We start from the raw sequence: 13,346 nt of genomic DNA on the forward strand, positions 1-13,346 counted from the left end.
TTCAAGCAAACATCATATATCAAGTGTCACCCTGAATCCAAATATAAAACATGATGTAGTAATATCAAATATTGTTTTGGCTCAAGTTAACTTACAAACATGTAATAAACCCAGAATTTCATATCATTTTAAGTATATATGCATATAATTAATCAAATAATTTCTTAGAAGTCCCTTAATGCTATTGAGCATTCAGAAGAAGCATTCAAAGATATCTTGTCTTTCAAAGAGAACTTCTCACCCACAACCTAACCTACATAAACCACCTCTACAAAGAGATAGTTAAGGGAATAACTTTTTATAATTATTTTAAATTTGTATTATTTTTGTCACTCTTTCAATTATAACGACAGTTGAGTTATAAATAAAATAATACATATATATGTATATATTTGTATAAAAGTGTGAACTTACGTATAAAAAAATAAAAAAATATTTAATTACATTCTCTATTTACGTACTTTTAAAAATATATAAATTAAAGAAGACAATACATTGTAAGAAAAAATATATATGAAAAGATTAGACAAGATTATTGTCAACTTCAATTGTTTTTTTCTCACAAAAAATTAGTCATTTATATTATAGTTTGTAATAAATTTGATTTTATTTATGAATAAATGCTTTACCCCCATAATGACGAAATAATTTGAAAAGGATCAGGTATCTAAAAATTACGTTAAATTTACCATGTGATGGCTATATAATGATGATGCCACTGGAGATGAATGTCAGTTAACATAAAGAAAAATAAAATTGAAATTTTTAAATTATTTAGGAAACCTATATAAGAACTTAAAAATTGTGTTGCCAAAAATGAGCGAAATCCGAGAGGAGTCAAGAATGGTGGCAATTTCACTGTACCGAGGGAACCTTCACCGAGTACCGGAAGTGCCTCGCCGATGGCCTATGCCAGCCCCCAAAATCTCTCTCAAAGACTTCAAATGTCTTCTCGCTCGCCGTTCCAAGGCACTCTCTCGCCTTCGAGCCTCCGACCCTAACCCTAACAACACTCTCCCCAACGACTCCCATCTTGAACCACCTCCCGACGCCGCGGTCACCGTTGCTCACGCCGAAGGCCCTTCCGCCGTCTCCCAAGAAGACGAAGATCGCAAAGAACCGCTGCTGGTCGCCGTCAGTTCGGCCAAAAAACCGCTCGCCGAATCGGATTTGCTCGTCGATGCAATGATTGGTGAAGCTTCCGAGAAAAGACCGTTTGATGGTGCTGACGTTTCGACGGAAAAACAGACTGAGCCGGTAACCGGTTTTGGATTTTATTTTTCTATTTTTCTTAAATCGTTTATTGTAATTTTGCGTTGTTTGTTTGCGATTGTCACGTGTTTGTAATTTTGGCTAGGTCACTGACAATGTTGATCTGCCTGACGAAAAGGCGAAAAGGAAAAAGGAAATTGAGGAGAAGTTGCACGGCTTGAATGAGAATAAACATAACCTGGTGTTGGTGTTGAAGCAGGTGAATGATATTGCATAACCGACACAAGTTTGTATAGACGTATTGATCTTCCTTGATTTCCGTCGGATATAGAATATGTTTTGAACGTCTGAGACTTATAGTTGTTCGTTCAATGATAAAATGTCTAAAATGTTTTCTTGTGTGCAGAGGGTTTGGTATTAATCAGCGAAGGTAGTTATTTGTTTTGGGAGTTTGGGTTGTGTTATGTCCATGTCTTTTCCTGCAATGTTAAGGGTCATGTTGAAACCCCAGTCAAAATTCAAAACCATGGTTGTGTCCTGTGTGTATCCCTTGCAATTTGTGAATGATAATCTGGTCTTGGCAGATATTGAATGCGGAGGAGGAGTTTAAGAGACGAAATAGTATGCAAATGGCTGGGATGCGTGGTCCTTCAGGTCCAGTTCAAGGGGATGGAACCAATGATACTGGATCCATGATTAGGCATATGCCCCCTAGGTTGGGGTCGGAGGGAAATCTTGCTGGTGATGTGGATGGTGGTGACGGGGATGATTTAGCTAACCATACCATGCATTCTCGCCACATACTTCGACCAAGTAGCATGTCACCTTCGTCAGAATCTCCTCTTCGGAGGACCCCTAGTGTTCAACAAAATGCGGTAATGTATATTACGTATTACAGTTAATTTATGTTGTTGATGTGCTTCGGATTGTATAACTGTCTTGCAGTTGGATCTATAATCTGTTTTGGTGGAATGAGTCTGTGATTAATTATATGTTATAGAGTGCATGTAGGAGTAGGAGGGTCAAGAATGGCATGCTAGTTAGAGTTATGTGTGCTTGAAATTTTGATATTAGTGTGCGGAAGTAAGTTATTCCTTTGTTTGGTTATTTTGTGATAAAGCGGCGGAAAAAGAAATGGGTTCATGCGTACCGTAAATTAGAATGCGTTCCATTCATTCAATTTTAAACAATCCAAACAATAGAATCTAATACCATTACATTCCAGCTCACTTCATTTCATCATTCTAACATGGCGTAACTAAACCCAAATCATAACTGATCCTTAAATGTTGTGCACCTGAACTAGCATCATTGCACTAGTTACTGACTCAGTTTTGGAAAGGGTTGAATCAAGTAAATATTAGGTTGAACCTAATTTGTTGAATTTTATAAATTGCAATTTACATATTGTAAATTGAATTTAGGGTCTTGTTTCATGTACTCTGCTGTCTGATACTTTTGATGGTTATGATTCTAAGAACTAGCTTGTATTTGTATTGAATATAATCGTACATTGGCAATTTTGTATGGTCTAGGCTGCATTCATGTCACTCTTTTTCTTAACTGTTCAATCTATTCTTTCTCTCTGTTTTAGCTAATTACTTAGAGTCTTATGAAAAACTAATAAGGTTCTTAATACCTTGATGATGCATACAAACATATATGTTCTGCAAACGAGATAAATTGTGCTTTAGTAGTTATGCTGAATTCAGAAGCTGAATATACGAGTAAAGGTCAAGCCGGAACCCATAAGTAGAATACTTCCTTGAATTGCCCTGTTTTCTTATGATGTACTTAGTTACCTTTTCTATGAAGATTTCGAATCCTTCTCGAGCAAATTTGGGAGCTGCTGGAAGTCCATCACGCTTTGCTCTCTCAGGTCATCAGGGAAATCCAGCCAATCTACCACAAGTGTCGGTGTCAGGAACTAGTTACATTGCATCATCCCCTTCCCCAGCGGCATCTGGTGGCACTTCTGTTTTCAGAGATGCTCGACAGCCAAGTCCTTGGAAGTAGAAACTTTCTTTTTTATCGTTGGTCATATGTTATCATTCAAAATTTCTAAACTCTGATTTTATGTATATAATTTTCTTAATGAGTAAAGACCTCTGTTTCTGTGCGGAGAATTCTATGCATTTTTTTTTTCTTTCACTTGAATAACTGTCTAGCAGGCAGATTCTTTTTCTTGCTGTTTCTTGAGCAGGATTTTCCAGTCACAATCTACTTGTCCTATTAAAAACACTGAAACATAATACAGGATTTGGTTGTCATTAGGAACATTGTTGAAATATCCTGGGTTTAGGGTGATTATTTCTGTACTCTTTTTCGGTTCATAGCTTATTTAGAAAAAGAAAAGAGCTGTTTGAGGAAAAAGTTATCAAAGCTTGCAAGTTATTTGAAAAGAGGAAGCTTAGTTCCATTTTTACAAAAGCATAATTGACGGGATCACGTTTTTCTTGCTAGTCGTTCAAAGAGTAAAGAACACTTGAACTATCAAAGCTTGTATATTGGATGCTTAGACGATGAGAACGTGTGTAAGGATACATAGATGACTGATCAGAGAAAATGTTACACTGAAGATCAGAGCATAAAACATATACAATTGGTAGTCCAAAAAAGCATACCACAACTAGAATATATATATAAAAAAAACATATATCCTATGTATGCATTAGAGAAAGCAAAAGTATTTGTCAAGGCAATACAACGCAGTCAAAATGAAAAGATACATACGATAGCTATAAAACGCTCATACATTAAAAAATTCGTAACGAAGAATCAATGAGTCTTAATACACTACAAAATAAGAGTGTTCGTCTAAACTAAAAGAATAAAATAATAAGAGAAAAAGATAAGGAGCTGAGGAAAGATACAAATTTATGCTATGCAAAATTGTATAAACTTATCCTCCATTGTCATAAGCAAAAGGGTGAAAGGGTGTTCATGGTATATACTAGATGAGGTGTGAGTTTGAGGTTGGCTAGAAGTTGGTGATTGAGAGGGTTGTTCAACTATTTGAGGCGGGTTTCAAAGAGTGTTTGTAGGGTTGGTTAAATTGCTAATTGTAAGGTTGGGGTGGTGGTTGAAATATTGGAAGGGAAATTGATTGTGATAGAGTGGTCATGATTAGATCAAGCAGATACAAAACATTCTTTTGCATTTGACCAGCAAGGATGTTTTTGTCTGCGTCATTTGTTGAATTTGTTGGTCTTCATATGCTTTGGGTTGCACTTCATTTTTGTGTTTGTTTTGTTGGAACAAGGATTGGATCAAGTCTATTATGGTAAACTAAGTAGGGGAGGGTGCAATGGTGGCAATGAGAAAGGGTAACAAGGTTTGGCTCCCTGAGAATTAGATGACCCAAAGACTCCATGGGTGCATGGGTTTGTAGAGCTTACTAGACAATATCTCTTGCATGAGGGAGTGTTAACGACCATTGTTTGAATCTTCAATTAGGTAGTTAGAAATTCATTAGTGTATATATATATATATATATATATATATATATATATATATTTTGATTGATTGTAGTTAATTTTGTGTCAATCACTTTCTTTTCGTGTCATCTTTTTTTGTCATTGTCTATTTTTAGAGGCATTTGAGCATTATGAGGTGCAACTAGCTATAAAGACCATGCATGTACCTTAAATTAGCTCAAAGTGAATTTATGTTTAGTCATGGTAGTCAAAATCGAGATCCTACTCAAGATCGGAAAGGAAAATATAAATCGTAAATTGGAAGATCGTAACACGGATCGTAAGATCCTACAAATTTTATTGTGACTCAAAATTCATTAATAAATTTCATAATATATGAAATAAAAGAGTACATCACTAGGTGCAAATCAACATCCTACATATATAGGAGTAACAAAATAATGATTCTTCTAAACCAAATAGTCTTCTAAGTTAAATTCACAATCTTCAGCTCCATCATTCCCATCTCTTTCATCATTGAAATAAACCATATCTAAGTCTTAACTATGTAAAGTTTCATCTTCCTCTACTTCAATTAGAATCAAGTTCTCATCCAAATCCAATGCTTCATTTTGCTCATGCTCATCTTCCATAATCCACTCTTCAAATGATTTCGAGCTGGTTTTCTTGTTTGTTTCTTCTTGGCTAATTTTGAATTGGCCATAACAAAGACAACATCATTCATTGTACTTTGCTTTAGCCTATTTATTCTCTTTGTGTGGACCTAAATAAATGCAAAGACAAATGTGATAAGCAAGCACTACTAGTAATTTATTATAGAATATATTACACTTACGTCCGGAGGAGCTACATGTCAAGTTTAATATATGAATTGCAAATTTTTGGAGTTTAGGATACTCATCACCATAAGACTCCCACCAATTTGCTGGAGTCTTTAAATTAATTGACCTAGTAGCCAAGGGACAACCAAAATATTTTGCTTGTTTTCTAAAATCATCAATTTGTACATCAAAATGAGAGTTTGTTCATCCTCATCCTCGACCATCCTAGCTATACATTCCATCAAACCTCGTTTCACTTCCCAATCTGCTTTAAATCCAAGACGACAATGCATTTGAGGGTTAAGAAAATAGCCTATAACATGCAAAGTCCTATGGAGTTTCTTGTCCTACCTTTCATCAATGATGTTCCATAAAGGCAAATAACTAACCAAAATACATTACATTGAGTTAGTTTTTTGTTTTCCATTAACAAATATAGATAGTTAGATGACTAATACTTATTTTTGACAACATTGAAAGCCTTTTGAATCTTCTCCTTTGCTTGATCCATTGCTTCATAAATGAATCCCATGGTTGGCTTTTGATCCGAATCAACTAATCGAAGTACTTCAATTAAAGGCAATGCACCCTTCAAAAAAGTTATTATATTCTTCCAAAACTTCTTATCTAAAACAATATCTTCAACTATTTTACCATCAGTGGTTTTAGCAAACTTGCTAGACTTCCACTCATTGCTAGTAAACATTCTAATCAAAGCTCATTTATTCTCATGTAGGCATTCTAACGTCAGGTAAGATGTAGCGAAATGGGTAACACCCGACGTCACCAAATCCCTTTCTTTTGTGAAATGTTGTAATAGAGAAATTAGAGAAGATCTTGAATAAATAAAGGTAGTAATTTCTTTACCTTTTGGAATTGTTTCCTCACCAGGATCTTCTTTTCATAATCTTCCAACATTAAGTCGACACAATGTGCAGCACATGGTGTCCAAAATAGCCTTTTTCTCTTTGTCATCAACAAATGGCCAACAGCTTTATAGTTTGCTGAATTATCGATGACAACTTGAATGACATTTTCTTTCCCCACCTCTTCAACAATGCTATCCATCATCTCAAAAACTTTCTCAGTTGTTTGCAGAGACATCTATGGACTTCAAAAACATAGTTCCCTTTGGGTTGTTCACCAAGAAGTTTATTATTGTCCTTCTTTTCTTATCAGTCCAGCCATCGGTCATAATAGTACACCCCATTACCCCATTTTTTCCCATTCATCCCTATGTGCTTGTAAAGCAAGGGATGCATTTTGAACTTCCTCCTTCAAATATTTAACTCTGATCTCATGATAAGATGAAGGCTTAAATCCAAGACCATGTCTTGAAACTAAATCAAGCATAACAATGAATTCTTCACTTTTTGCCACATTGAAAGGTATAACATTATTATAGAAGAATCTAACAATTGCTTGACAAGCTTCCTCTCTCATACCTTTCTTAAACATGTTGTTGATGGTAGTTTGTGTACCAACTACTCTCTTTTTAAAAATATTTGTAGGACTTGAAGCTTCACTATTTTTTCTTTTCTCACTAGCTTCTATTGTTTCCTCCTCCGTATTTAGCCTTGATTTCTTGTTTAAATTTTGTTCCAAACCAACAACAATTTCCCACATCTCTTTCTTCACTTCATCAGTAACATCCTTGCAAGCACCAATTGATAAACTCCCACTGTTTACTACCTTCTGACAGTATTTGCATTGTAGCTTTCTAGTATCCCCACCAACACAATTACAATTCTTCCATGCTATATCACTTCTATTTCCTGGGGCATTTTTTAGAGCCACGGGTATAGAAGATTTTGAAGTCATTTAATAATGCAAAGTGGATTGCAGTTTGGATGTCATGAATAGTGTAGGTTGACAAATTGGTGTGGTGATGGTGTGGAAGAAACAAAGGGAATGGCCATTTGGGTACATGTAAACTAACAGAGTGAAAAAAAAACAGAGAGAATAGAGGGAATGGTAATTTTACTGTGCAGTACAATAGTTTGTGTCATGCGTGTCATGTTAGTTCTATTATTTATAAAGAAGAGGAAGTAGTTCTTTTAATCTTAGCAAAAGGAGGGAATTAATGATTTTTAATGGTAAACAGTGGTGGCAAGGAGAGAATTAGTAGTTTTTTTTAAGGTAAACAATCAGCGTCTTGCTTTTTTATTTTGGGAATTAGTGAATTTTAATTGTAAGCTATGACGGCAAGGAGAAAATTAGTAGTTTTATAAGGTAAACAGTCATTGTCTCGCTATTTTATTTTCTCAATCTTTAAGGAGCAGATTTTTTAATCCTAATAAAAGGAGATAAACAGTAAGGGCTATTATTCTTGATCCCACTTTTTTATTTTTTAATGTTAGATGCCGCTTCTTTTAACATAAGAGAGAGGGAGACAATAATTTTTTTTAAAAAAAGTTACTTTTACCTATAACTTTTACGTTGTAGGTTTTATGGTGCAACTTTTTTCTTTTAAGAATCACTAACGGGCTTTTAAAACTGGGCTTTAGAAGTTTAAAAAATTAGGTTAAAGATTTAGGGTTTTAAAAAACATGTCTTAGTTTCGTCCTCACGAAGAGACGCTACTGCTAGATGTGAGATGCGAAAGTTGTCATCGAAGTTGTCGTGAGAGTCAACGCTGCAAGAGTCGCTATTGATAGAGGGCGCGATCGCTACCGTTGCCGCCACAAGGTCTATCTGCTCAGTTTCCTCACTATTGGAAGGGATTGTGACGAGAGGCCGTGAGAGAAGCACCGTCGCGATTGGAAGGGACTACATAGCCGAAATCGCCACTCTCAACCAATTTGTGATTTACAATGGCGATCCAACATGATCCGTGAAGATCGTGTATTTTAAATGAAGCACGATCGAAGAGGATGCAAAAGATCGTACACTCATACGATCTTACGTTTTGGGTTATGATTTTGACAACCATGTGTTTAATTTATCATGGTGAGATGCTCAATTTTTTGATATGATGTTTGCGTATGCAGTTAGAGTATCCCGTGAGTTATAAAGCTCTAGGAGCATGCTTGGGTCAAAAGTGTTTTCTATAACAAATAAGTGAAGCTAGTTTAGAATTTAAAAAATACTACTATGTGATGAAATTTGGTTTGTGTGATGGTGGAATATTATGATTTGTTGTGTTGAAATATGATTTTAATGATGTTTCTAGATGATTGAATTTGCAATAATTTCTAGTATGTATTCTAAGCTTTCTACATTGATGGTAACTCTGATTGATTGTGTAACTTGGCTAGATTTGTTTAAGGCTTTGATAAAATCATAATGGTGTGTGTTTTCAAGTGAAAAATGAGTAAAATGTCTTGATAGATTGCTTAGTTGTGCACCTATTAGAACTTCATACAAAATTATGCTTAGGAGCACACCTATCAAAACTATTTAGAAGCTCTATTGCTTTTACTCGTTGGACGAACTATACGTCGTTGGGCGAGCTTGTCAAAAGTTATGCCAGGATGCATGTTTACTAAAAACGAGTAAACAAAAAACGAGAGTAAGATGTGTGCTTGACTAGTTAGGTGAGAGGATTTTGCTGGACAAATATTTAGAGAATTTAGTCCCAATACTCTCCCATTAAGCAAGCCTGTAGTTCGTTGAAAGAGAAAGTTTTATGCTAAGTTAGAACATCAATGTTATATTTTCACTAGGCAAGTAGTGTGAATGCAATGGGAACTCGTTGAGCAAGACATGTATCCATTAAGTGGGGATATACATACATGAGATTGTAGATATGGTTTTAAATCTCTATATTTTGGATGATTTGATATGATTTACGTGGAATGTTGTTGGTGAAAGCAAGTTAACTCACAAGAGGAGGAAAAATATCTTTTACTCAATAATGATCTGTTTTAAATACATATCTTGTAACAACAACCCACTAGCAAATTGTAACTTAAATAAAATAACAAATTTCTAAACAATAGCCATTAACATAATTGAAAAATAAATGAGTGATTTAAAACAAACAATTTCCTAAAAATAGGGCTAGATAGCAAGAAACAAAAAACTATTAAATAAATATCTGATGCACATTAATGCACACTAATGCACAGGTTAAACACTCCTTCTTGCATCAATGGTCAATGAGTCCACGCTTCTCTCTTAGTGACTCAAAGTTGTTTCTTGTAAATGCTTTGGTGAAGATATTTGACAATTGATCTTTAGTCTTGCAGTACTTCAATCACACTACACCATCTCTCTGTACATCTATAAGAAAAAATAACTTGATACTGAAATGCTTTGTTTTTCCACGAAAAACAAGATTTTTTGAGATGACAATGGGGCTGCCTGGTTGTCCACCATTATTTTTGTAGTCATCTCTTGCTTCAAGTGCAAATCACTTAATATTTTCTAAGCCATAAGGCTTGATTTACAGCTACTGTGGCTGCTATGAATTCAGTTTCAACGGTTGATTGTGCAACAATTTTTTGCTTTTTGAAGAATATTCCCGATCTAAAATTGAAATAATAGTCTAAGGTGCTCTTCATGTCATCTAAAGATCCTCCTCAATCATTGTCAGAGTAACCTTACAACTTAAAATCTTCTGATTGACTAAACTTGATGCCATAATTTAAAGTCCCCTTGACATATCTCAACACCCTTTTTGCTCCTTTCAAATGAGATTCTTTGGGACAATTCAAAAATCTTGAAAGTACACATATTACATACAATATATCAGGTCTTGTTGCAATGAGATACATTAAGCAACCAATTAAGCTTTTGTAAAATGCTTCCTTCACTTGTTTTGAAACATCATTTTTGCATAACTTCTCCTTTTGATACATATGAGTGTTCATACTTTTATAGTTTTCCATGCTAAACTTTTTCAAGATTTCCTTTGCATACTTCCTTTGACTGATGAAAATTTCACCATTCTTTTGATTAACCTCCATACCAAGGAAAAATGACATTTCTCCTAAGTTTGTCATCTTAAAAACTTGTAGCATATCATCCTTAAATTGCTGAATAAGTTCAGGGTTGTTGCTAGTAACTAGGAGATCATCAACATATAGAGAAATCACAACAAAATTAGCTTGGTTACCTTTGATATATAAAGTGGATTCACTATGACTTTTAACAAAGCTTAGTTTTGATAAGAATTCATCAATTCGGTTATACCAAGCTCTTAGGGGGCATGTTTCAAACCATGTAAAGCCTTCTTTAATAGATAAAATTTTTCTTCATGCCCTTTCACCAAGAACTCTTCAGGTTGCTCAATAAAGATTTTTTCCTCTAGAAATCCATTTAAAAAGGCTGACTTGACATCAAGTTGGTAGATTTTCCATCCCTTTTGTGCTACAATAGCTAGCAACATTCTGATGGTATATTGCCTTGCAACCGGTGCAAATGTATCAAAGTAATATACTCCAAAAATTTGAGCATAAACTTTTACGACTAACATTGCTTTATACTTGTTAATTGAACCATTTGCATTCAACTTTGTTTTGAACACCCATTTCACTCCTATGAATTTCCTATTTTTAGGCCTTTCAATAAGCTCCCAAGTTTGATTTTTTTCAATCATGGAAAGCTCCTTTTGCATTGTAGCCATCCATTTGGGATCCTCCATTGCTGCATAATAACCTGTAGGTTCTAAAACTGCTACATTGCATCTATAATAGATATCTGAAAGTAATCTAGTACCTCTTACAGGTGCATCATCAACTAGCTCATATTGATCAATGAAGGGTCAACTATTGGCATATTTTCAGCATCATTCCAATTCCATTACTCATCCCCCATGAAGTACACATCCCTACTTATAAGAATTTTCCTTGTAGAAGGTTGAAAAACTCTATAAGCCTTGGATACTGAATTGTATCCTACAAAAATCACAAGTTTAACTTTCTTGTCTAACTTGTCTTTCTTAATCTGTGGCACATAAGTGAAACTCAAGCATCCAAACAATTTAAAATTTTTTAAGAAGGGTTTATTGTCACACCAAACCTCAAATGGAGTCTTCCCATCAACTACTTTGGGAGAAGTCTATTTAACAAAAATATTTTAGTGTTTGCAGCCTCTGCCCAATTTGTCCTTTGGTAGTCCTTTCTCATGAAGCATAAATCTCACCATTTCCATTATTGTCCGATTCTTCCTTTGCCATTAACATCTTTCTCCACCAATTGACCAACACTTAGTAAGTCTTGATCAATCTCAAGTACATACAAAACATCATGAATTAATTTTGTACCTGCATATCTTTCAATTGCTACAATGCCCTTTCCTTCAACAACAATCAGATCACCATTGCCAATTCTAACTTTTGACACCTATGATTTATCCAACTCTTTAAAAAGTTGTTCATCATGGGTCATGTGGTTAGTATAACCATTTTCCACTAACCAACATTCACTTGAGTTGTTGCTTGAGAAACATGTTGCAACAAACAATTGCTCCTCCTATTGTTGATCTACAACTTGACTCCCATCATTTGGTTGAGTATTGCTTTTAAAGATTCGAATGTGATGTCCTAACTTGTTGCATTTTTCACACTTAACATCAGGCCTTCTCCAACATTTGAAAGGAGGATGACTCGATTTGTCACGGTGCTTACAAGGAGGAAATCCTTTGTTTTTGTCTCCATTATTGTTGTGGGTTGCGTCTTGGGTGTTGAAATTCTTCTTCTTGTATTTCTTCTACTTGTTTTTCTCTCCTTGGTTAAGTTGCAATTTAGCCTACAATGCTCATTTCACAGAACCCTCGTCTCTTATCAACCTTCTTTGTTTTTGGGCTTGCAAAGCATTTATTAGTTCTACCAAAGTAAGTTTTGACAGATCCTTTGTATTCTCTAAGGAAATAATAGTAACCTCAATTTTCAAGAATGGTCACCAATATTTTCTAAACGATTCGTGAGAGTCAAGTAATCCTACTCTATTAGCAATGCCACAAAGTTTATTAGCATTGCCACAAAGTTTATTAGCATACTCTTTAATCGTTTCAGACTCCTTTATTTTTTACATCTAAAATTCTCGAATCAAATTTAGGCATTCTTATTCCCTTATTTGTATGATCTCCTTCATATTCACCCTTCAGGAAATTCCAAATTTTAAATGTTGAATCAAATATCATAAATATAATGGAAATGTCTTTTGATACAACAACCAACAAAGAGGCTTTTGCCTTTGACTTTCTTCCTTTCTTCTCCTTATGATTTTTCATTTGCATCAACATTGGATTGTCTGGTAAGGTGGAACTTCGTAGTCCTCTTCGACAGCTTCCCAAGCATCATTTAACTCTAGATGTGCCTTCATTCTTGTTGCCAAGATATAATAATCATCACCATTAAACGCACGGGGTGCTAGTGTTGTGAATGGTGTTTTAGAATCCATCTAATTGATGAATTGAAGCAAGGTGTTTTGGCCTTTTTTTGTGATGGGTCACTCTTAGGTTTACTCACAGGTCCATCTAAAAACGAAGGCTTTTAATACCAATTTGTTAGTGAAATCACATTAACTCACAAGATGAGGAAAGATATGTTTTATTCAATAATGATCAGTTTTATATACATATATTGTAACAACAGTCCACTAACAAATTGTAACTAAAATAAAATAACTAATTCCTAGACAATAGCCACTAACATAATTGAAAATAAATGAGTAATTTAAAATAAACAATTTCCGAAAAATATGGCTAAATAGCAGGAAACAAAAAATTGTTAAATAATTATTTGATGCACACGTTCAACAAATGCTACTATATGTGGTAATGTGTGAAATGTATTAGCAACATAGTTGAAATGAGATTATCGTAAATATGCTAGTATTGAACTCCCATAGAGAAAGATACTTAGTTTTAATCGTCGAACAAAGTTTTTATCTATAGATTCGATAAGAGATCGAATTTTACAAATATAAAA

The 13,346-nt window shown here is 34.5% G+C and overlaps 1 protein-coding gene and 1 pseudogene across 1 annotated transcript; one reads left to right on the forward strand and one right to left on the reverse strand.

The window, feature by feature from the left end:
- Positions 1-801: 801 nt before the first annotated feature.
- On the forward strand, positions 802-3,338 carry LOC114164772 (tRNA (Ile)-lysidine synthase). Its single transcript, XM_028049535.1, has 4 exons — positions 802-1,257; positions 1,358-1,471; positions 1,797-2,087; positions 3,028-3,338. The coding sequence occupies exons 1-4, from the start codon at positions 817-819 to the stop codon at positions 3,226-3,228; spliced, it is 1,047 nt and encodes a 348-aa protein (XP_027905336.1). The 5' UTR covers positions 802-816; the 3' UTR covers positions 3,229-3,338.
- Positions 3,339-5,921: 2,583 nt separating this feature from the next.
- On the reverse strand, positions 5,922-7,273 carry LOC114163420 (uncharacterized; annotated as a pseudogene).
- Between the last annotated feature and the right edge of the window lie 6,073 nt (positions 7,274-13,346).

The sequence above is a fragment of the Vigna unguiculata genome, chromosome 9, assembly GCF_037176805.1.
Source record: "Vigna unguiculata cultivar grain cowpea cultivar isolate G323 ecotype 2 chromosome 9, ASM3717680v1, whole genome shotgun sequence".
Classification (NCBI taxonomy): Eukaryota; Viridiplantae; Streptophyta; class Magnoliopsida; order Fabales; family Fabaceae; genus Vigna; species Vigna unguiculata.

Excerpts from the sequence above, each read along its gene's own strand:
- LOC114164772 (XM_028049535.1), top strand. The coding sequence starts at position 817 with ATGAGCGAAATCCGAGAGGAGTCAAGAATGGTGGCAATTTCACTGTAC. Across the intron at positions 1,258-1,357 it reads CGGAAAAACAGACTGAGCCG|GTCACTGACAATGTTGATCT; the intron begins GTAACCGGTTTT and ends AATTTTGGCTAG. Across the intron at positions 1,472-1,796 it reads TGGTGTTGGTGTTGAAGCAG|ATATTGAATGCGGAGGAGGA; the intron begins GTGAATGATATT and ends TGGTCTTGGCAG.